Consider the following 25,187-nt stretch of genomic DNA (forward strand, 5'->3'; position numbering starts at 1 on the left):
GAGTCCAAACTCCAACCAGGTACAGGACCCCTGAGCTCATTAACTTGGCTCTGTAATACTGCCAAGGGCTGCAGAGACACAAACAACCTGATGCACGTTTCCTCCCATGTGAATTAAAGTCCTTCCAGCTCAAACTTAAAGCTGGGGGTGGTAGAACCCTGAGCCACACACTTGTCTAACTTGTCCCCTACACACAGAGGGTGAGTGTGATGTAAGCCAGGGACAGCCTTATACTTCCTGTCGGTGTTCCTCTGTGGTGTGGTCCCCTCCATAGCTATGCTTACTACTGAGATGCTTAACACCATTTTGATAAGGACTCAAAACAAAACAAAAACAACCAAAACAGCAACATTAATACAAAGATATATTCCATAAAAGAGTTTGGCAGTCAAAGAGAAGCATCACGCTTCCTAAAAACACAAGCATTCTTCTTCCTCTAGTCTACAGAGAATTGTAAAAAAAAAAAAAAAAGTTGTAACGTCGTCGTCATCGTCATCATCATCATCATCATCATCATCAACAAACATCCACCAGTATCACCAAAATACACCACATTAGAATGTTTACGGCCACGGTGGCAGGTGACTGAAGTAGCACTCGATCCCTGAACAGTGAGGACAGACAGATAACGATCCAGGGAGAAGCATGAGAGCAGCCCAGCTGAAGATGGACACTTGTGTCTCGGCTCTGCATGTAGGTGACCACTAGAAGCCAGTACAGGCCAGACTTCATCTCCAAGAGTAAGCCCCGGAACAGCCCTGAGGGGAAGAGTAGACACGGGGACCACAGATACGGCAGGGGAGGGGTCCCTGGGAAAGTTAGAGATCAAACATGGCGAGCTTGTGGGAGGGTGTATCTCCCGGGAAGAGCATGGCAGGTGCCAGGTTTCCAAGTCAGCTATCTGGGGCTGGGGTTCTCTAGGTGTGCTGTAGGGAGGGACAGGATTTAAATTCTGGGTGACAATTTCAGTAGCACCAAGACCAGAAAACAGTGAGAAGAAGCAGGGTGACCCACTGGTGAGAGGCTGGGAGAAGCTGTGGGACGTGGGGGCTGTGGGAGGGAGGCGGCCTGGTTCTTGAGACTTGGGGAACCGAAAGGAGGTGCTTCAGTCCTAGACACCAGTAAGGCTGCTTAATGGGAAATGCTGGAGGTCGGGGAGGGGGAATGAAGGTACAGTATGGGAACATCCTTACCCCTATAAATAAACTATTTACACTCTTGAAGATCTTTGAGAGCCAGCTCTCGGCAGAGAAGCGGGTCCCCCACCTCTGCCCACCCGGGGCCCTGGAGCTTAATGCTAGGAGACGGGCGGCTGTTCTGTCCAGGGGGGAAAGGCAGGAGCTGGTACATGTCACACACCCTGGTTCAGGCTTACTTCACGAGAAAATGGCTGAGGCTCCTGTTCAACCCCACAGATACCATAGCAAGCCGTGTCCACCAGGCCCCTCCTCCTCTCCTAGGGACAGCCCCTGTGCTGTTTGACCTGATGGAGATGGAGCCTTGTCCTCCTCAATGCCCCGCCCTCCGTGTGGGTACCCCGCCCCCAGGCTAGGCCACTGCCCGAGGTGTGGAGTGAGGAGCGGGGCAGCTGCTCTCAGACTCAAGCCCTCCCTGCTGCCTGTATGTCTGTCCTCAGTCACCACCCCCTAGAAAGACACATTCTCTAGCTTGGGATATACCCTGGGGGAGAAGGGATCCCATCTCAAGTTCTGGGCGTGTATGAAGGAGCCCTCAGTCTTCAGCACCAGCAGACAGAAACAGAGAGGTCAGGTCCCGCTGATGCCGAAGACGGGGCGCTGGCTCTGCGTGGCGCTGGCAGCGTCCCTCCCAGGGGACGTTCGGGGTGAGGGCGGTGGTGGCCCGGGCCTCCACCACGGCATGGCTCAGCTCCGCGTGCTCCACTCCGCGCCTCAGAAGTGATGGCCTGCCTTCACCGCCTCAATGTCTGAGATCAGGGTCCTCGCCAGGAAGATGCCAAATATCTGAAACCAAAGCCGGCATTCTCAGTGGGCATCGGCGCTAGGAAAAGCCCATTCTCCCTGCATCTCGCGGCCCCCGTAGCCATCATGTCCCTCCACAGGGGAAAGCTGGCTTCCAATCACTGACAGCCTTGATCAGCAAAGGAGGTCACCGAGCACAGTGGCCAGAGGGTCCCCTGTAGAAGGGAAAACCCTCCTGAGAGGCCAGGGGACAGGAAAGCGGTCCTGAGGGGATGGCCCGACCTGAGTTCTCACTGTGTGGAAGTGTCATCTTCCATTCCGTAGCTCAATACCTCCTAAACGCTGCTACCCATCCACCCACCAGGGGACAGACACCCGAGCACCGCCATCCAGCCTCTAGTGATGTGCTCTGAGGAGGCCTCTGGACCCTCCAGAAGGGACCACACCCTTCCAGCCTCACTCCAGGGAGTGGACTGTGGAGAGAGGAGTCAGAACTGAACCCCACACACAGTTACAGGCACCCTGCGGCCCGGAAGCACACAGAGCGCTTGGCCTTGGGCTCTCAGCTCCTCTCACATCACTCCCATGCTGGACAAGGGTCGGAGGATTCGGGTCCCCGGCGCCACACCTGCAGCAGGGAGATGGCGATGAAGACACCAGCCACGATGTAAATGTTCCTCGGGAGCCAGCCCTCCAGCGCCTGGATGCAGCCTTTCGTGAAGATGAACTCATCCCACTTGCTCTTCAACTGTGGGGAGACAGTCTTGAGTCTGTGCACACATGGAGTTCCCCACCCTACTGCCCTACAAAGAAGCTCCCTGTCAGCTACCTGTCCTCCTCGCTACTCAAAAGCCTGAGATCTGAGGATCACACTTGGAAGCCAGCCCTGGGCAGTGAAGTCCATGAGACTCTTATCTCCAATTAACCACCAAACAGCCAGAAGTGGAGTTGTGGCTCAAGTGGTAGAGCACTAGCCTTGAGCAAAAAGAGCTCAGCGACAACACTCAGGTCCTGAGTTCAAGCCCCAGTACCAACACACACACACAGATACACACACACACACACACACACACACACACACAGTGAGAGAGAACAACATAAAAGTGAAATGAAATAAAATGACATGAGAGCTCCTGTACATACAGAGCTGAGGACAGAGACCTCTCCAGGAAAAGGCACAAGCCCTGGTCTCCCATGTTTGCCCCGGTCACCATTGAACCAAAGGCTCCCGGACTCAAAAGCAACTTGCTAGACTACAGGGAACAAAACTTCAAGAACTGTCATCCAACAGCTCCCTTCAAACCGTGTATGCCGGGGTTCTCACCTGAATCCTGACATCGTAGCCACATTGTGTGTTCACAACTTTTTGCTGTAGGAAAAACAAGAAAAGTCGTCAATATTGTTCTCGCTAATAGCCAGCTGATAGTACAAAGTTCTAGAAAGGTTACAACCTAGCACCTGCAAACACCTGAGGAAATCCCACCACAGCTCCCATCCTCAGGCTGGGATGGTCGTCCCTGTTCAGAGCTAGAGAGTAATTATGTCAGCCATCTCCACTCTTCTTCTATAGCAAGAGAGAAGAAGGGCAATGCGTAAACCAACCGACACAGCTCTATCTGCAGATCATGCTAAACATGCACTCTACCCTCAGCTATTACTCTTAACCCCAAAACCTTTAGTCTTTCTAAGTTAATTATCTCAGCATATTTTGTTACAGTGATCAAAAACTGACTACAACTATCACTTAGAATTAGCTAAAAGCATTTTTGGCTCACAAGTCATATGAAACAGCAGGCCAGATTTGAGTCTTGATCCACAGTTTACCAGTCTTTATGGTAGGCAGTAAAAGTTTCAGTTGCTAAATGCAATGCTGACTACACTGGTGTTGCTTCCCAGACACCTTTGGAGACCTCAGCCATGATTTGTGTAACAGCAGCAAATGTAGCCTCAGGCCCAATGAGGAAAAGCTGCCCCAGACTCAGAGGTTCTGGCCCACGGCTCACGGCCTGCATGCTCACAGCTGATACTCAAGATCCTGGTGACCTAGTCCCGGCCATACAAGAACTGCACACAGACTTTGCAAAGGGCCCAGATTTTTTCGGACTCAATTCAGGCAAAGGGAACACACCTTCCATTGTCACCCTAAAACTCAATTTCTGGAACCCCAATGACATGTGTCTTGGTGCGGGAATGAAACAAGGTGAACAGAAAAAAATAGAAATCAATTGTCCACCTAGAGATGCTGTGCTCTGTGGGCCCTGTGGGGTTCTGAGTTCGGAGGACACAGGTGAGCAGCCCGGGGGGCTGTTACAATGCAGGACCTCAGGATGTAAGAGCCTGGGGCGGGTGGTGGAGAAAGCATGGCGAACACCTTGGGTCTGCAGGAAGAGGCAGCCCAGGGCACTCTGAGAGTCTGCAGGAGCCACGCGGGCTCCACGACGGACTTACCGCGGGATCTGGCACACAGCAGGAGAAGGGCACCCCACACTTCTCGCGGCTGTAGCTGGCACCGCTGCAGTTGAAGTAGACATTGAGGTCCCAGTCCTCAGGGCCATACGCCCCACAGCACTGGTTCTACAACCAGAGAAGTTGATAAATGTCAGCGACACTGGTACAGGGTATGGGTCTTGGCATGGCAGAAATGAAGGCCCACAGAGATGCTAGATGACGCCACTGGTAGCCCCTTAAGGAGGAATGAGCAGCCATGACATCCGAGGCTCACTCATCGGTGCCCCCAATCCAGCACAGGTCGGGGAGCTCAGCTCCGGTTTCTGTTTTGTGAGAAGCCTTCCCTTCTCCCTGGACTCGTCCACCTCCTAGCCCCTTCTCCCCTATCGGGCCCCTTCCATATGCTCCTCTCCTCCCAGGGAACACCAAAGGGGCTATGCTGGCCCACCTCTTTCTGGGACAAGAGTCATGATTAGAGAGAACAGCAACACAGCAACTCTGCCTACAGGTGAGCCCTCCACTCCAGGGCAAACAACGTCCTCCCTGGTTTACACATGTGGAAACCCCAACACTGGAGGCACATGGCCATGCTGAGAACAGTGCCGGAGAGAAGATCTCACTCCTGCCCTACCCCTGTGGCCAGCACGTGAGTGGATGTCGTTACTGCAAATGGTCACACGGACTGCCTTGGCTTTCCTTTCATGTAAAATCCCACCTTCCCCACCCCCACTCTTCCACTATGCCATATGTCTTAATGACTCCCTAATATAGCAAACAAAGAAAGTTCTAGAACTTTCTGGATCTATTGGGAAAAAAAAATTTTTTCCAGAAGGAAAGAAATCAAGCATACACCCTGCTTATAATCCCAATGCTCAGAAGCTAAGGCAAGAGGATCCAGAGTTTGAAGGTATTCTTGAAGAAAAATGGGTAAAAAGAATTGATACAGAAAAAGACAATGTCCTTTAGGCAATGCAGGGAAGGAGCGCCTGAACCCGAATGAGGAAGACGGCAGGCTGCTGGCCACGTGAGCATGAAACAGAGAAACTGTGATGCCAAGCAGAACAGGAGGACTCGGAAGACGGCTGGGATCTGGGCCTTTCACAGACCCACACAGGTCAGGAGCAACCATTTGGTGGACTCTTGGGTGATATAAATAAATGGTTTCGGCTGGGTGCTCTGATACACAAAACAAGGGGATCCAAGTCGTGGCTAAGAATAACAGTGGATCAGAGTTATTTTCAGGGCTTCCTAGTTTGTTTTCTCCTTGGAACCAAGTGTTCCATAGAAAAGGTCTCTTGGAAGCTGAGCTCTCTGGTAGAACAAAGATCAAACAGGAGGTCTCTGTGTAGGCCGCTGTGGCAGGGCGTGGGTTCCTCCCAGGGGACCAGGGTGGCTGGGGTCCAAGGCTCCAGGTGCACATGAAGAAAGAAAGGGAGCAGATGGACTGAGGGCCACAGGCTGGGACTGCTTAGACATCCCTCTCCCTGGGGACAATTCCAGAGAGGTCACAGCCCTCCACAGGAGGAAGCTTCCTTGAGGCAACTTGCCCTTCTCAAACAGGAAGGGGAAAGCCAGCCTCCTCCCCGCCGCCCCCCCTACCCAGGAAAGGGACAGGAATAGCCTCAGACAGTAAGTCACAAGTTTGGAGGGAAGAACTCTGCCCACTCCTCCCTACCCCCATGGGTCCCAAGGTCCCAAAGGGGCCTGTGGCTGCCAGCGTGGATATTGGGCAAGCCTAGAAACAGCTGGGTCTTAAAACAGAGGGACGGGGAGGACTGGGCTCCTGGGAATGGGTGGCTACCAGGACTTACTGCCTACTGCAAATGGGGGGGGAAGATACACTGAGATGGAGCCTGGATCAGCCCATCATGAGCCAGCACAACTGATACTCCATGGCCTTCCTGCTGTCTGCCACACTGAAGGCAGAAAAGCCACTGCAGAGGAAGGCCTTAAAGCACCCTGCACCCCGCCTTGGCTTGGGGCAGCAGGATGGAGCCCATCAGGAGTGGCACTTACTGCTTTCTGCAGGGAGTCGATGAGGTTCTGCAGGTCGATGTCATCCCGGTAGGATCTGATGTTGCTCTCGAAGAATTCTCGGAACCGGTCCCTCACCCAGTCCTGGAACAGGAAGGCCAGCACGGCCACCGCCAGCTCCAAGAAGAAGATGAGCACAATAGCCCCGCAGAACTACAGGGACAAGGATGGGGTGTAGAGTCACAGAGCCATTAGAGTGGCCCTGCAGTGTACCCCATCCAACCCTGCACCAGGGCCTGCTGCTCAGCCTGCAATACAGAGACCCCTCGTGCCCGGCAATGCCCCATTGTCAGCCAGGGGCAAGCACTATGGTCAACAGGGCGCTCACTGCACTGCTGGTAAGGATGCAACAAGCCAAAAGGATGAGAACACTCCAACGAGAGCTGCCTATCATTTCCTAACAACGAGCCTTCCCCCACAAGAGGACACCTGGTCAGGGAGCACAGGCCCTCACTCTTCCTGACAGAGCCTACAGTCACACTATCCAACTACTGTCCATGCACAATCAACCGTCTGAGTTCCCAGAAATCTCATGTGTCAGCTCTACTTTAGGGACAAGGAGACTAAGCACCTAACTCCCACAGGCACCTAGCTCCTTAGCAGGGCTCTCTCCTGCCAGCATCCCTGTGTGTGAGCACAGGGTGGTCAGCAATGTGCCTCCCTGGAACACCTGTCACTCCTCTGCATCCATCTGCAGCCTCCTGCCCAGACAGGGTCTGAGGCCTCCGTCAGAAAGCAAGCCAGACCACTTTGCCACAGGAAGCGAAATGCTAAACATAGTTGGGGTTTTTTGTTTTGGTTTGTCTTTCAGGAGTGTTTTTGTTATTGTATGTTTGTTTGCAAGGGTAAAGATCAAAATGTTGGGCCTCGAGCAAGCATTCTACTGAGAGCCATTCCAGCCCTATTGGTGTTTTGGTTTTGTTTTATTTTGACAGGGTCTCACTATGTAATGCAGGCTTGCTCCAAACGCTCCATTCTCCTTCCACTTTCGGAGTAGCTAGGATTATAGGTGTGCACCACTAGGCCAGGCTTAAACATAGTATTTTTAAGAGAATTTTTTAAAAACACCCTAGGAAATATATGTATTTTGCTTTTTAAACTAAGAAAGCTTGACCTAATAAACTCAACAAATAATAGATTATTTAAAATAATGCAATAATGTGTTTCCCCCTCCAGGTGCTATTTAATTTGAACTGTATTCATTTAAAAATGAATTTGTATCTAAATATAAAACTAAACTCTTGGTAACGAGCAGTTCGGCCAGAAAATTAAGGATTCTGCATTGCATAGCCAACAGATTCACATACCCTGGAGAAAGGAAATGATTTCTTAATGAAATTGACAACATCTTTTGATCTTAGCCAGGAAGGGCAAAGGTGGAAGAGCAGACAAACAATCCTTTCAGAACTTCTGGGCAGAGATAAAAGGCAGAGGAGAAGAAGGAGGGACCTGTACACACACACACACACACACACACACACACACACACACACACAGAGCTGACTCCCCCTCACCAAGGGCTCCAGTGCTCCTGGGTGAAGAGCCTACTCAGCAAGGCCCATGCCCCAAGTCTTACCTTCAGCAAGGCGGCAGGATATGTGGGACCAGGTCCCACATGGGCCTGCCCAGCAGCGCCTACCCCTTTACTCCATCACCCCTTACCCTTTCTGTATCCCACCCAGATCTGGGGTACTCACAAACTTGAGCAGGCAGATGTTTTCCCGCAGGGCCCCTACACAGCCAGCAAACCCCAGTGTGAACATCACCACGCCCACCATCAGGACCAGCACCACAGGGTCAATTCCATGGAGCCGGGTTACTTTGGTGAGGTCGGATAGCACACCCTGGAAAAGTCAGAGAAAGCAGGGCAGCCTCAGCCTTGAGTGGGAGCCAAGGGTACCTGGGGTTGGGTATGGGAAGGGGGCGGGTGGGGGGTCAGGTCTGAGGCCTCCCAAGGCTCTGTCCTATCATTAAGAGCCAGGCTGGAGTATGGTTCTGCCGGTGCTTTAGAGGCTCCCTCTGCCCAGCATCCTTGGCCACCTCCACCCTCAGAGACCCTCCCATGAAGTTCCTGCCAGGCAGACCCCAGGCTTTCTGTGTGGCCTACAGGAAGCCTCTGCCAGGCCCTAGTAGAGGGTGGGGAGGTATAGGGAGTCCTGTGGCCAAATTGGCCAGGTGCAGCTTCACAATGAGCACTCTGGTGGAGTGCTGGTGCAAGGCAGCTAAAGGCTGCGGTGCTATGCATAGAACTTTCTGTGTGGTGGAGGTGTTTAGTATTGGCATTGCCCAAAGAGGTGGTCACTGAGCACTGAGAAGGTGGACAGAGATACCAAGAACTGAATTCTCGTTTGTATATACTTTAAATTCATTTAAATACAAATAGTTGTGTGTGGCAGCCACATAGAAAAGTTCTGTGAGATCTAAACAGGGAAGGAGAAAAGAGCGGGCTGCCCAGGCAAGCTATGCAGCCAGCCCCAGACTGAGGTCTTGGCCTTATCAGGACGCTGCAGTCCCTGAAGCAGCCACATGGTGGCACTGTGAGTCACAGTTTACATCTGTTTCTGGGTCACTGGGACAAAGGAACACTGCATTCCAGATGCTGCTATTTAGGGGTTCACAGACCACTTTGAAACACAAAGACAGGTCTTACATAGTCCATAAAGCTCATGACAGGAAAGCCCACACTTCAGTGTTCCTGGAGCAAAGGAAGGAACCACTGAAGGAACAAAGGGCCTAGGACTCTACATGGGGTTTCCATTTCCCTAAGCCCCCTTGCTCTGTCCTCTTCCCTCCCTGGTCCAGTAGGGATTTCACCAATCACCACCTCCCTGGAATCAACCTCCCACAGGGCAAGGAAGGCCCCAGGGCTCCACCTTGCCCTTGGCCAGTCTCATACCCCTGGCATACCAACTGTCCCTTGTCCTTCTACATAGTATGAGCCTGGTCTCCCCTCCTCACCTCTCCTAGGCTGGGCTAGAAATCCACAGGCCCAAAGACTGGTCCCACCACAGGGCTCCCTGCTCTCAGGGCTTCTTCCTGTGGGCCAGTGCCTCAGAAGTAAGCACAGGTGCTTGTTTGCTCCCAAGTCACAAATGGGGAGCAGGGGAGGGGGAGCCCGGGAACCACTGGAGGCTCACATATCTGAAACCTCCCGAAGCCTTACTGGCTTAGCAGTGGCCACAGCAGTGTAACCAACCCTACTGCCCGCTGCAGAGCCAGCCCCAAGGGCCAGGTCTATAAAGATCAATGACAAGGCCCCACTGCAACAGCAAGGCTTGTTGTCAGAGAACAGACTGGGGGAGGGGACACAAGGAATGGATCTGCCTGGTAACTGGGGCCTGTTATGGGTTCCACCTACCTTTTCACTCCATGCCCACAGCCCAACGCCGAGGAAGACAACTCCAGCCAACTAAGCAGGGGCAGTAGACAGGGAGAAAAAGGAAGGAAAGAAAAGTTAGGTCAGAAACCAGCACTGTGAACACAAACATGCTTCAAGTTAGAGCAAAACCCACATGCCAGTCAGAGAGGCTCTTGGCTCTGGTCCAATATGGCCTCTTGGTCCTGCAGATGACAGGAGCTCTCTACCCTAAGAAAAGGAAATTCCATCTCTGCAGGTCACCAGCACCTACCTTCTCTGAAAGCCGGACATGCCCTTTCAACCCCCAGTGACCCTATGACCCAGTCGGGAGGAAGAACCCTATAGAGTGAAACATCTCCCATTCAAGATGGGTGTGCTTACACAATCTTTGGTGTGTGAGACACAGGTGAGCATCAGCACAGGATCAGGCAGCTAGGAGCACAAACTACCACCTTCCTCTCCTCAGGCCCAAACTACAGAGAAGCAGCTACCCATGCCCTTCACTGGCCAGGGCGGGGCATCTTCCCATGTCCCCTACAGGGGCTCACATGCACTCAGGAAATGCTGGGTTCTAAGTAATGAATTAAATGAACCTGCCCTGGCCTCGTGCTGGTGGCTTACACCTGTCACCCTAGCTATTCAGGAGGCTGAGATCTAAGGATTGCAGTTTGAAGCCAGACCAGGCAGCAAATTCTGTGAGACTCTTACCTCCAATTAAGCACCAAACAAAAAAAAAAAAAGAAGAAGAAGAAGAAGAAGCTGGAAGTAGAGCTGTGGCTCAAGTAGTAAAGTGCTACCCTTGAGCAACAAAGCTCAGGGACAGGACTGGGAAGGTGGCTCAGTGGTAGAGTGCTTGCCTTGCATGCATGAGGCCCTGGGTTCAATTCCTCAGCACCACATAGGCAGAAGAAAAAAAAGCCGGAAGTGGTGCTGTGACTCAAGTGGTAGAGTGCTAGCCTTCAGCTGAAGAGCTAAGGGACAGTGCCCAGGCCCAGAGTTCAGGACCCACAACCTAAAGAAAAAAAAAAAGCTCAGGGACAGTGCCCAGGCCCTAAGATCAAGACTTAGGATTGGCATCAGAAAAGAAAAAAAAAAGTCTGACCTAAGCAGTGAGCTCATCAAGAAGTGTCCCCAGACCCCTCTTCCCATTGCAGAAGCCCATTAGGGCTAAGGGCAAGTGCATACCCAAATTACCAAGCAGGCTCCTAAGGCAGGGAGGAGTTTTCCTCTGAAACCAAATGCATCACGCTGTGGGCAAGTCAAGCTGCCGCCTGTTTTTCTGTTAACCACTTTACACCTTCAGGTATCTCAGGATAAATAACCGAGCTAGGTCTCCCCTTGACTGTCAACTCCCTTCAGTGTATTCTTCAGCTGTGAGCCACCTGCCTCTGCCCATTTTATACAACACCAGACTCAGATAGCTGGAATGGGAGTCAAAGCTCCTTCAATGAAAGCCTCAGGGGGTTTCACCGCTTCAAGAGCACAGATGTCACGTTCAGCAAGTGCACACAAATCTGAGCTTTTGTCCAGTTTTCCAGGGTTCCCAGTTTCACAGTGCTCCGTGAACCCCCGCACTGACATGGATCTGCCAGGACTCCAAAGCACAACACAAGGGCCCAGGGAGGATTAAGACCAAAATGGTAGGCATCAAAGAGTAGGGCTCTACCCCAAACCCCTGCTCATTTGCTAACCCACTCTTCAATTAACACTGGCCACACAGGCACAGACTTGATGTGCTCCACCTTGGTCCTTTTAACCACCCCCACACCACACCAACTCCCGGCTGATAAGTTCCCATTTTCTCCATCAGAGCATGAACTCCTCTCTGCTCTCCCTGTCAAGGGCTGACAATGGCAGGGAGCGTCACCCCACCATGCCTCAAGTTCCCCAAAGATTTCACTGCTCTTTTGCAAACGCTGGAAGTCTTTGTTTCTCATCTTCTCTTACCTCAGTGGACACACTTGGTGGACACACCTAGCTTCAGGCCCATGGTCCACATTGCCTTGCCCCTGCCTGCTCTTCCTCCCCTTCTCACTACACTTGGTGCTGGTGAGTCTCACGACTCAGACTCAGTCGTAGGCCCTTCATCCTCCAGATAAAACCAATTTCCCCTGTACTCTGCTGACTTGCAGAACCAGATCTGCAGCTCCGGCTACTCCCTTGCATCTCACACCCTATGGCTTATCCATCTCTGATATAGCTAATGAGATTCCAATGTGACCAGGCCCCAGTGGAGCTTTGATCTCCTGCGCCTCACCCTGCTCCTCTTCATTTATTAGATAAATGGTGCCCTGTCCGCCTACTTGGTTAAAAGAAAACCCAGCCTGTGTGCTGGTGCTTCCTTCCTTCCCACCCTGCCTTCAAGCCCCCAGGTTCGTCTACTGGTTCCACCTTCAAAACATCCAACTTTCCTTAAATGATCCAGACCTGCCTGGGCCTACATCCCACAAGGCACCCCCTGAGACCACTGAGCACCTCTGAGCCTCTTGAACCCTTAAAATATACAGTGCTCCCCTGGAGAGGACTCAGGCCCAAGCCCCCTCAGTGGATGGCAACCTTTTCAGAGGCCCACAATTTTCATTCAGTCCCCACATTTTCCCACATACTTCAAAACATCTCTGGATTACTTATAATGATATATGCAATGCAAATGCTATATAAATAGTAACATTGTGTTGTTTAGGAAAGAATGCTTTTTAACTCTGTATACCTTTCTCACCACCTTTCTCACTATCTTGCCCCCAATTCTCCCTGTTTAACCTAAGGCGCCAGTGTCTGCCCGCCTGAAGACGGCTGAAGATGGCTGAAAGTGAACTGAACTGCTGTCTTCACTGTTGCTGCTGCGTAACAGATCTCTCCCTGCCCTTCACCCTGTCTCTTTATTTGACATATGGTGGGGATAAGCATCTGGACATGACAGATGGGAATCCCAGAGTTTTCAGAACCTTGACACTCTTCCCTTGGTTAGGTTGTCTTCCATCCACATTGGTAGCTGGCCCCCTTCATTCCATTAGGGTCTCCAACTGCACTTCTCCGGAGTAGCCTTCTTTTACCTCCCAGGTGGAATGGCCCCATCCATCCCTCCGGGGCCAACCCTAGGTGTCTCCTTCTGCTTGACTCTCCTCACAGCCCTTACCTAGCCCACATAGAGGGTTTTCCTATCATTTCTTCCCAGTCAAGCTCTAGGGGCACGGATGCCTGGTTCCAGGTTGTAGCCTAACAACCAGGAAAGGGACCTAGCACAGAAGATACACAGAGGAAGCCCACATAAGATCCTTACCAGGGCTTCAAGACAGGCGATCGCAACCTGTCCCAGGTCCACATGGTCAAGCCCCACACAGGGCTGTCAGCCTAGCTAGGATCAGGGCAGAACAGGGCCCGAGGCCATCACAACAGACTTTCCAGGACTGCCCAACTGCCCGACTGCTCTCCATGCCAGTCCACGTGTCCCCAGCATCCAGATGACAATGAGAGAAGGCTGCCTTGCAACACTCAATGGTCATGCTGACCTGCAGTTGCAATTCTTCCCCTAGATGACTAGGGACACAGGACGTTTGTTCTGCCAGAGCTCACAAAGCAAAAGTCCTCGAGACTTTTGCCCATGTCCTCAAGACAGAATCGCGGGAGCACTGTGCTGCGCAGGGACAGGCTCCCATTCATGTCTGTTCCAGTCACCACCCCAGACGCATGCTCGCTGCTCCCAATCCCCCCTAGAGCCCCTTCCTCAAATCAGACCCCATGGTATACCTCAGTTCTCTTCTCACATTACTGGGGCCCTAATCATGTTTTTATTCCCCATTGTTTGTGTGTGTGTGTGTGTGTGTGTGTGTGTGTGTGTTTAAAGGAAGAACTAAAATGAACTCACCCCACAAAGACAGGAGCTTGCAGGCAGGGAGGGGGGGTGCTGCCAGGGGGGTGTCACATGTCAGAGCATGAGTTCAAAGCAGGAACTTTAGGAAACAATGCTCATTTTAGAGACAAGGAAACTGAGAGAAGACCAGAGAGGGTAAATGACCTATCTGGGTGCCCATTAACAACCCCAGGGCACCTGCTGGCTATGGGCCCTTAGAGCTCTTCCTGGAACTCTGGAGCCAATGATCCATGAAGCCAGGCAGGGCCATCCTCCCTGGTTGCTACCATCTAAAAGTCAGAGCTCTGCTGGTGCCCTCCAGCCTTCAAGTGACATTCTTTGGCCAAGAGGCTAAAGATCTAATTGAATTACCTCCTGAAAATGGACCCTTTACTTTGGTGAAGCCCAAAGGAAAGTCATCCTTGCCTGCTGATACCCTCAGGCACTTAATCACGATGTTGTGTCACCAGGGCCAGCAGCCTCACTCTCTCCTGGAAGCTGTGTACTGCTAGCAATATACCCCATAATACTGTTCCTATTGTCCTCATGTTTCAGATGAGAAAGCTCAGAATATTGCTATCTGTCCAGTTTTGCACAGCATAAGAATCAAATCTAGATGTCTCTGATCCTGACAAAATGTTATTTCATAGCCTTCAGTCCACCCGGCCAATCAAGACCAGAAAGAGCAAACAGCAACCTAAATCTTCCACTCTGAGGGGTGACCACCCAGGAGCCCAGTGAGGTAAGAGTTCCAGGGGCCTCTGGCCTATAAGACTCAACAATGACTCATACCACCAGATATTGACAGGAGGCCCATATTGAAAGAGTCGGTGTCCCAAGCAGAGCAGATGGAAAGAGGATCATGGCCTCTTTAGGAGGCCATGACTTATTCACCATAACCAAAGACTCCTATAACACAGGCAAGCTTTCCTCCTGGAGTACTCCAGGCTGGCCTAGCCCACCTCTGTCCTGGAGATGAAAAGGGAATCTCCCCACATGAGCAAACCTAAGCAGGAACAAGTCCCAATGGAAGTCTGACCACCTAGGAAGGCCTCGCTGGTTTATAAGAAAGTGCTCCAACTTCACAGATCGGAAGCAGCCTCTCACCCAAAATGCAATGGGTGTGGCACCTTACTTCATTTAAGTATATGTGAAAACATTCAGGCAACTTGCGCAGGCCCCAAAGGCCTATCTACACCAAGTTCAAGAAGCAAAAGGGCAACACTTTTGGCTCCAGCCCTCTGGTCTCTTACTTCTTGCACAATCCCCTGCTGACTCAGCCAGAGAATCACAGTGCAACTTCCTTGAGCATCTTGGAGCTAACCAGAAGGAAACCAAAGAACAAGCCACTGGATGCTGCAGTTCAGAGCAGGGCTGAGCATGCAGCACAGGTGAACCACCCTCTACCCATTCCCAACATCTAAATACAGGGCCTCATGCAAGTCTAAGACCCTGGACAACAGAGCTGGCCCTTCCTGGGTCACTGTAAGGTGGTAAGGATTGGACGATTGTGCAGAGAAACCAGCTGCGAAGGCCAGCTCTGCTGAGATCCAGGTTATGGAGGGGCTGTAGGGTAACACCTAGCACAGGCCACACTGCTCTTACCACCAAGAACTCCTGGCCTACCTGTGTTGAGACAAGGCCCTCCTTCTCAGAAGACCATGTTTGACTGGGCTTCTGGAGACAAGTGGTACAAGATCAGGTCAATGGGGCATTTGGAGCTTTCCCAAGGAGGAATGAGGAAGCTAACACTTCAGCTCTGCCCCTCACACACCCTGTGGCCTTCACCAAGCAGCCATCCATCTCTAGTGGCTTTGGGTGTCCATCTGTGCAATGAGCAAAGGGCACTAAGCTTCCACACCCCAGGTCCTGCTAAAATAAAGGGACTGGGTCTGATTGGCACCATCTTGACCACCTAGTGGATGACAGGGAACTGGGTTTAACTGGCACCACCTTGTCTTCATGGTAGAGGGAGGGAAGTTCCACCCTTAGGTGATGGGCGTGCCTGAATTCCTAGAGGTAGGGGCAGGGACTTAGATGATAAGTTACTGGCCTGTCAGTCCTGTGGCTTAAACACCCAAGACTCTGGAGTTTCCTGTGAACCTACCCCATCCCTGACCCCATTTAGTCCTAGACCAGCTCAGATACCATTACGCCATGCCTCCTTGCATCTTGTGTCTGCTGGCTCTCCTCCAGTCACCACGGTGTCCCACTTCAGTTCTCCACTGGAGTTGATCTGGTTTGTTGGTATTGTTTTTCTGCTGTTACGGCTCAGTTTCCTGACAATGTTAAGTGCATTCAAGGAGCTATAGGTCTTTGTGACAGGAGTCCACCTGCGGTTGCCAGCTCTCTAATAAAGACTCCCAATTTGACCTCTCAAAACGTAGCTTCTGTTTCTCTCAACTGAGTTCCCATACAACACTGCCAGATGGAAAGCCCAAGGTGAATCCAGGCCTGGTGAGCTTAACGAACACCAGGGCACTCGTGGACACTTGAAATGCCAATTCTTCCGAGGGAAAGCACTGCAGTTGAATAGTCCTGCTTCTCAAGACCAGGGATCTTCTGAGCTCTAAACAGAGCAGGAGCAGCCTTTCAAAGCAGTCCTACAGTAGAAGACTGTGAACCAGCCATCTCTTAGAGCCTGGTAGGTCTAAGAGCACAGCTTCCTCGCTACAAGGGAAGCAGGGTCCCAGGCAGGAGGCACGTTGCCCAGGGTCATAAAGCTATCTATCATGAGCCAGCTTTTCCTCCCTTCCTCCCTCACTCCCTCCGGAAGGCAGGGTAGGAACCACCCTTCCAAGAATAAGAAGCACACACGCACGCCCTGCACTGCTGGGGCCCAGAGTTAGGGTCCCACATTTGTCTCTCAGAATCCTGATAACCCAGAGCCAAGGCCCAAGGCCCACCCAGGAATGTGTCAGTCAAGGAAGGTAGGTGGAGGGAGCAGAAATATCCATTAGAGACTACAGGCAGCACCCCAGGCAAGCCAGAGGGGATCCCCATAACAGTCTGCTACCACGGATACAGGTTAAGTGATTCACAGTACGTAAAAACCCAAAGGGCCACAAGGTAAAACACTGTCGGTAATGCTGTCACCGTGGGAAGCTGCCACAGCAAATGTACGATGAATGGGGGATGGCTGTGTTCCAATAAAACCTTATGTGCAGAACAGGCGGAAGCCCAGGTTTGACCTGCAAGCCACTGTCTGCCAAAGCAGCATTAAACTATAACTAAAGCCATTGGGACCAACGGTCCAAAGACAGGATTTCCTTTGGCCCTGGACACAAACTCCAGGCCCCCTAAACTCTGGTCTCCATGGCTGATATGACAGTTTAAACTGAAAGTAACCCAAACAATACATTTCCATACTAATATATTCCATACTTCATACTGTTCAGGAAGAAGACGCAGGTGGAGAAACTACCTACATCTACTCAAATGGAAAGGAAAAAAATGTGACCTACAAGGACAACAAAGATCACAAGTAGGGGTCACAGGAAAGACACAGAAGATAGAATTAGCAAACAAAGGGAATGTAAAGGAAAATATAAACATGATGAGAAGTAGAAGATGTAAGAGAAACACAAATGGAATCTAGAAAACAGAATGTCAGAAATAAAATTTTACAAGACATATTTAGCAGCCAATTAGACTCTAGAGAAGGAAAGGTCAGTAAGTGTGAAGACAATGCAGCAGAAACTATACCAAATGAGTGGAGCAAGGAGGCAAAAATAACCAAACACTCTCCATGGCCTGCGAAAGGAAAGGGCACAGAAAAGGCAGGGCATATTTTTAAAAAGCGGGGAGGGGGGACTGGGAAGGTGGCTCAGTGGTAGAGCGCTTGCCTTGCATGCATGAGGCCCTGGGTTCCATTCCTCAGCACCACATAAGCAGAAAAAAAAAGCCAGAAGTGGCTCTGTGGCTCAAGTGGTAGAGTGCTAGCCTTGAGCTGAAGAGCTGAGGGACAGCACCCAGGCCCAGAGTTCAGGCCCCATGACCGGACCCCCCCCAAAAAAAAAAAGCGGGGAGGGGAGTCAAGTTACTCCTAGATTTGATTTTTTAAAAAACAATACAAAACACTATAAACTCACAAACATCAGAGGCCTAGTGAACCTCACACAGAATAAACTTGGGAAAAAATGTAAAAATGATAAAAAAAAAACTTCCTTTTTTTCAGAAACTAGGGGCAAAAAAGCAAAATAATCTTCAAATAAGTAGAAAGGGAGAGATAAAAATAAGCACAGCAATCAACGGCACAAAGTGGAGACAGTTGGTAAGGGTTGCAAAAGAATGGTGTTGGTTATGCCATGAAGTGCATAGCTAAAAATGGCTACAATGCGAGGTGCCAGTGGTTCAACCCTGTGACACTTGTTACTCAGAAGGCTGAGATTCAGAAGATTACAGGTCAAAGCTAGCCTGAGCCAAAATCCTAACGACCTCATTTTCAAAACAACCAGCAAAACAAAGAGCTGGAGGAGTGGCTCAAGTGGTAGAGCACCAGCCAAGAAAAGCAAGCCATGCAAGTTCAAGGCCCTGAATTCAAGCCTTAGTATTGTACCCTCCCCACCAAAAATTACCACAATACATTTTCTGTTAAATCTATTTTGCCACAATTTTTAAAAATAAAAGATGGGCGTGACCATGGAATTAAAAGTAATGGAGAAAATACCTGACTAAGAGTGAGACAGACTCAAGTCTAATTTAAGGGGGAGGAGGGGTGTCATACATTAATTAACAAATAGTTGAGGTAGAAGGATAGACGGGAGATGGAAGGTACAGGGAAGCTTCTAGAGTGGCTTTCCTAAGTGAGTATTCTTTTGTCTAAATGACATGGTTTTATAAAAAGGAATTCTGAAAATAAAAAAGCATCAGTAGGATGGGAGTGAGGCACTCCCCCCAGGAGACCAATCACTCTGGTAGACTGTTTCTTTGCTATGTACCAATTTGGGCTGCAGAGTTAGACACACACGCACGCATGCGCATGCACACATCTACCCCAGGTTACGTTCTCTCCCAAGTACCCTGAAAACAGGAAATAGCCATTTTACACCCCCCACCCCAACCTCCAGCACCAACCTGGGTATACCTTGGACATCCTTCCTCAGGGGTAAAAGGAGAGAGCAGGACCGAGGCCTGCAAGGGCTAGCACCCCAGACCACGCTCTAGTTCTAGTGGATCTGTGACTGGGCAGTGCTTGATGTCCTGGTGAACCACAGTGTGAAAATACACACACTTCTACCACCAGTGCCAAAAGATAAAGGCAGTCTATTTCCGGTGAATTGGGGCAGCCCTTATGGAGGAGTAAACTTAATTGTATAAGCATTCCAGGCAGGTCAAACCAATGTATACACCTTCTGACCCACTTAACCTCACTCCAGGGAATGTGTCCTAGCAAATAACTTCCTTTCCATCCCAAAAGGGGAAAATCTGTATTAAACAGGCCTAATCATTAGACCCATATCTAGGATAAGGAAATGCTGAAACAACCTATAAGTCCAATGGGGAAATTTCCAGGGGAAAAAATACAATTAGGAAAATTACATAGCAACCTGGTATGCTCTCTAGCAGTTGATGCTGATGAGAAAACAAAAGACCCAAGAATGAAAGCATATCGCTCCCAAGGACAGGAAACCGAACTGCACCTGCACACAAGGAAACTAGCTAGAAAGGAGAGTGCAGTAACTTTCAGATGCCTCCTTTGGAATTCTTGAATTTTCCATGCCATTATAAAAAAAGTACAGGCTTGGAATGTGGCTTAGTGGTAAAGTACTTGCCTAGCATGCATGAAGTCCTGGGTTCAATTCCTCAGTACCATACAAACAGAAAGGGCCAGAAGTAGCACCTGTGGCTCAAGTGGTAGAGTGCTAGTCTCAGGGACAGTGCCCAGGCCCTGAGTTCAAGTTCCAGAACTGACAAAAAAAAAAAAACTTGAAGAGAAAACTTCAGAACAAATAAATAAAAACACATTCTATCATTTTGGAAATATTAGACTTTCAATTGCATTAAGAAATGGAAGCACAAGCTGGGTACCAGTGACTCATGCATGTAATCCTAGCTACTCAGGAAGCTGAGATCTAGGATTGCGGTTCACAGCCAGCCCGGGGCAGGAAAGTTCATGAGACTCTTCTTTTTTTTTTATTTGTTTTTTTTGTGAACATACTGTACAGAAGGGTTACAATTACATGGGCAGGATAATGCGTACATTTCTTACCAAGCATTGCAGGAGACTCTTCTTATCTGCAATAAACCTCCAGAAAACCAGGAGTGGCGCTGTGGCTCAAGTGAGTCCTAGCCTTGAGCTAAAGAGCTGAGAGACAGCACCCAGGCCGAGTTCAAGCCCCAATTGACAAAGAAAGAAAGAAAGAAAGAAAGAAAGAAAGAAAGAAAGAAAGAAAGAAAGAAAGAAAGAAAGAAAGAAAGAAAGAAAGAAAGAAAGAGAGAGAGAAAGAAAGAAAGAAAGAGAGAGAGAGAGAGAGAGAGAAAGAAAGAAAGAAAGAAAGAAAGAAAGAAAGAAAGAAAGAAAGAAAGAAAGAAAGAAAGAGAGAAAGAGAGAGAGAAAGAGAGAATGAGAGAAAGAGAATGAGAGAGAGAGAAAGAGAGAGAGAAAGAGAGAAAAAGAGAGAAAGAAAGAGAGAAAAAGAGAGAAAGAAAGAGAGAAAGAGAAATGGAAACAGAAAGCGGGCACTAGTAGTTTGATAATCTCAGCAACTCAAGGAGACTGAGATCTGAGAACTGAGATTCAAAGCCAGCCCAGAGCTCTTAGCTCCAATTAACCACGGAAAAAAAAAAAGCTGGAAGTAGAACTGTGGCGCAAGTGGTAGAATGCTGGCCTTGAGCAGAGTTCAAGCCCCAGAGGCAGCACAAAAAAAAAAAAGGAAGCAGAGAAAACATTTACATTACATTCACTCTGGCCTGGGGACTAGGCCTCCGGGTCTGATAGCCCTGGACAGAGTTCAACTGCAACAAAGCAATTCTCTCTGGGAAACCCAGTTATCAGAACCACTCAGGAGGCTGAGATCTGGAGGATCGTGGTTGAAAGACCACCGAGGCAGAAAAATCTACTAGATTCAATCTCCAAAATAAACAGCAAAAGCTGCAAGCAGAAGGCCTTAAGTTCAAACATTCAAACTCCAGTACAAAGCAGCATGTGTGTGCATGTGTGTGTGTGTGATGATGACACAAAACACACACACACATTTCCCATCAATTAGAAAACTCTGGAAACAAAAGACTGCTACAAAAGGATGCAGACTACACCCACAAAGGCACTATACACATGAGAGAGTGTCTTTAATTCCTTCACTCTTGCCTTGTTTTCCCTGTGGAGTAGGATGACCACAGGTCCTGGTATGCCTGAGACAGGCCCAGGGTGTACCTGTTGTTCCAATTTGGACCATAAATTGCATGCTCACCATAATCACAGAAACGATTTAATATGGAGGGAGAGGGGAGGGCTGGACCATGCTACCATGATGTCCCATATCACAAATACCTATAGTCTCGTCTCATTTGGAAACAGGACACATGTTAAGTAAGCTCAACGGCTAATTCACAAACTGTCTAAGTAGAAAGCTGAGACTTACCTAAAGACGCCAATGGAAGAACTTTTAAACTAAAGATAAGCAGAGGTGTCTCCTTGTTGAGTAATACAAGCCTATCATCTGTACTTAGAACAGATATGAGTTGTTGGAGGTTTGAGGTTTTTTTGATGCCTGGGGCTTCAACTTAGGGCTTGGGTACTGTATCTGAGCTTCTATTTGCTCAAAGCTAGTGCTCTTCCATTTGAGTCAGAGCTTCTCCATTTCTGGCTTTTGGGAGTAATGTATTGGAAATAAGTGTCTCATGAACTATCCTGCCCGAGCTGGCTTTGAACAACAATCCTCAGCCTCTTGAGTAGTTAGAATTATAGGAACCACCGATACCTAGGTCTAAATTCATTTCTAATCTTTCTCTAAAACAGATCTAGACCAGGGCTTTGCAGATTAAAGGCAATGTCTTCAGTGGGAAGTAATCCTGGAGAAGCAGGCAATCCTGGAGAAGCAGGTGGCAGTACCCACCCCTCTAGAGAATTCACCCAGCAAACCCAGGAAAATTCACATTCTCTGTGGAGCCAGGTGGGATGTAAAGACAGAGAGCTACAGCTGTCCCACGCCTCCAGAGTCCCCTCGCCCAACCTCCCTCCCTCTGAAAGCCAAAGAGTGAGATTTTAAAAATTCTGATTGTGGTAAATATGCATGATATGAAACTTAAATAGCATACATTTTTAACCATACAGTTCTGTTGTACTACGTGTATTCGCAGTACAGGGCGACCATCACTACCATCCACCCATGGAATTCTTATCTTGCAAAACTTAGATGTGAGACCTTTAAGAGGTGGCTCAGACACAAGGATGAACACAGCAATGAAACACTAGATTCAGGATGGTCACTGAGCTGGCGTGAAAACGTGTCCCTGGGCAGCTGAGTACAACAGCCCCAGAGCCAAGGCTCTGTTCCAAAGAGCCTCTCAAGAAACAGAAATGTCCATGCCCTCCACTATGGCAGCAGTAAAAGTTTTACTCTAGTTTCAAAAAAACAGGATGTGTCACCCGATTTGGAAAAAATAGTTGTAGTGTCAAAGTTTGTAGAGTTCATAAGCTTTATAGACCATGATAATGACAATGCGCCATGTGAAGGTTAAAATGTGTTTATGACTTTAGCTAAGTATCACTATCCCACAATGCTGTGAAATGTATGTAATCATTTAATTTCCATAAAGAAAAAAAAATCAGCATGAGTCAGGTCAGTACAGTCGGAGGGGCAATAGCCAGATGCATAAGTGTTCAAAATGTCAGGCTGCCCATTAAGCCCATGTGTGCCCCTCCCCCATGACACATCTGGCTTGGGAAAGGGACAGGGGAAGGGGGGACAGAGGGCTCTCCTCCAGACAGGAGCAATGAGGTCTGGGATGCCACACACAGCAAGGACAGCCCATCAGGGAGGTGTCATAGGCACCACATCAAATGTAGAACAATGTCGTCCTACTCCAGAGCTAGTGATAAAGTTACTGGAGGAAAGGTATCAGAGCACAGGAAGTTGACCTGTGATGAAAGGCAAGCCATGGAATCCCACCCCACCCCCCAAATACATTGAAATAAGACAGTGGGAGTTAATGTGTAAAATAGAGATTGAAAAGCTGAGACTTCTTTTTAAGGCTGCCTGGTTCACAAGAGTTCCAGTCCCAATACGAATGGCCAAATCTACCATAGTGGTAAAAATGGGGTCTCACTAGCACTTGGGCTGACCCTCCTCCTCCATCTGCCCCAGACACAGACAGGGCTAGTCAGCTTTCCCTTACTGTAACAAATACTCAAGACCATCAGTTTTCAACAAGAAACGCTGCCAGGCACTGGTGGCTCACGCCTGTAATCCTAGCTACTCAGGAGGCTGAGATCTGAGGATCGAGGTTCAAAGCCAGCCGGGGCAGGAGAGACTGTGAGACTCCTATCTCCAATAAACCACCAGAAAACCGGAAGTGGCGCTGTAGCTCAAGTGGTAGAGGGCTCGCCTTGTGCTGAAGAGCTGAGGGACAGTGCCCAGGCCCAGAGTTCAGGCACCACGACCGACAAAAAAAAACAAACAAACAAGAAAAGCTGTTTGGCCCCAAGGTTTTGTAGGTTTCAGTCCATGATTGGTTGGCTCTGTTGATGTGAGACCTGGGGGGGAGGGGGGGTAGTAGGGAGGGTGTCGCTAAGACCTTCCACAAGGGCCCATCTGTTAAAGATTCCACCATGTCCCAATAGAAGCAAGACCAGTAAACTGGGGACCAAGCCTCTGGGGGACATTCAAGATCCAAATGACAACAGATAGTATGGATTAACCCATTAATTGGCCTTGCTACTATATGCTTGTGTGGCATCATCCATGTCAGCCTCTCCCTTTCCAACCCCACTGGCAAAGACACACATAGCCCCATTCCCATTACTCGTGACCATCTCTAGCCCGTGCCCAATTTCTCTTCCCTTTAAGGCAAGGGCCCCCAAAAGAACCATTTCCCCCAGTCACCTCTCCCTTCTGCACTTTCTGATGGCAGACTTTCCATCCCCCTCGTCCCGCCCCGCCCCCAGAGCGCGGAGCAGCTCAGTCAGGGCCACCCCCACCTGACCAAGCCACCGCCAGCTTTCCATAATCTCCTGGCCGTCCTTTTATCATGGACCACTCACTCACAGTCAGCTCTGAGCAGACGGTCCTCGTCCACCCAGCCTCCAGCACCCCTGGACTCCAGACTTGCACCTCTCCCCAAGTTTTGAGGCTCTCAAATAGCTTACCCTTTCTTCAAATGGCCAACTCATTTTCAAGATGGCCACCAACAAAGGAACCCTATCTCCACAGGGAGCTCAAAGTTATCAAACAGTTCCCCAAACCCCACTTTCAAATGTGGTTCACACCACCCTCTTCTCCTCCCTGTGCAGATACTGCCAAGTCAGGATCACACCGTACAGCTTACAATCTTCCAAGAGTTATTCAAAGAAGGAGAAAATAATTCCAACTGCCTACTGGGACCTTTGTGACCCTTCCTGACCTAGCTCCCGCGAGCTGTCCTCGCTTGTGTCCCCTTCCTCACAACTCCAGCTGCATGCCTTTCTTCTGTTCTTTGCGCCTGCTGAACTCATTCCTACCTCAGGACATTTGCAACTGCCATTCTAATTACGTGGAGCCTCCTCAGACTCTTAGCTACCTTTTCGTTAATATTCAGGTCTCAGCCAGAAAGCTCCAGGTCTCCTCAGAAAGCTCTTCCCTGACTACCCAAAGAGTTTCTTCCTGCTCTCTCTCTATTACCTCCCAGAACCTAGGAAAGGTCCTGGCCACAGTCAAATGAGTACAAAGTGCCTTGCTGCCCATGTCCCACGGCGAGGGCTTCTGGGACAGAGCCTTCCAATCCCCAAGGTTGGGTTGGGGCCTTTCATCCATCATTGGTTCACCCATCACAGCACTCCTCAATGGTTCTGAGGTCAGGGCTCATGGAGAATGCCATTAGCTCATCCCTGAGCCAGCAAAATATGAAAGACACACAAAGGAAAGCAGATCCTCTGCCACGCTTACCCAAAAGACGATGTTGTAGCTGAAGAGGAGGTACTTGTACCAGCAGCTGACCTCGGCGTTCGAATATCTGTAATAGTGCATCTTCTGAGAAGCGGGACCTGTAGAGACAGTGACCAGTGAGAGGGCAGGCTGAGCTGTAAGACCTCCCAGAGCTGCTCCCCCAACAATGGGCAAAGATACGGCTCCACACACTCCAGAAACTCAATCACAGTTTTCCTCCTATCTTTTTGCTAGCCCAAACACAGGTCTACTGTCAGTGGCAGAGGTGACACAAGAATCAAAGTCAGTTTTCAAACGCAAAAGCCAGCGGCTCCCGCCTGTAATCCTAACTAGAGGCTGAGAGCTGAAAAATCAAGATTTGAAGCCAGCCCAGGAAGGAGACTAAATGAAACTCAGGACTCTTATCTCCAACTTACTACAAAAAGCTGGAGATAGAGAGGCGTCACAAGTGGTTGGAGCCTAGCCTTAAGCTG

General features: G+C 49.7%; 1 protein-coding gene across 1 annotated transcript; it reads right to left on the minus strand.

Moving 5' to 3' along the window:
* Positions 1-347: 347 nt before the first annotated feature.
* Positions 348-25,187, minus strand: Tspan14 (tetraspanin 14). Its single transcript, XM_013032090.1, has 9 exons — positions 25,131-25,187; positions 24,715-24,812; positions 9,781-9,831; positions 8,120-8,266; positions 6,405-6,575; positions 4,389-4,514; positions 3,265-3,309; positions 2,569-2,688; positions 348-1,982 (listed from the first exon to the last, which is right to left on the minus strand). Exons 2-9 carry the CDS (start codon positions 24,793-24,795, stop codon positions 1,911-1,913), a joined length of 813 nt encoding a protein of 270 aa, XP_012887544.1. The 5' UTR covers positions 24,796-24,812; positions 25,131-25,187; the 3' UTR covers positions 348-1,910.

Source organism: Dipodomys ordii, unplaced genomic scaffold (assembly GCF_000151885.1).
Source record: "Dipodomys ordii isolate 6190 unplaced genomic scaffold, Dord_2.0 Scaffold148, whole genome shotgun sequence".
Taxonomy (NCBI): Eukaryota; Metazoa; Chordata; class Mammalia; order Rodentia; family Heteromyidae; genus Dipodomys; species Dipodomys ordii.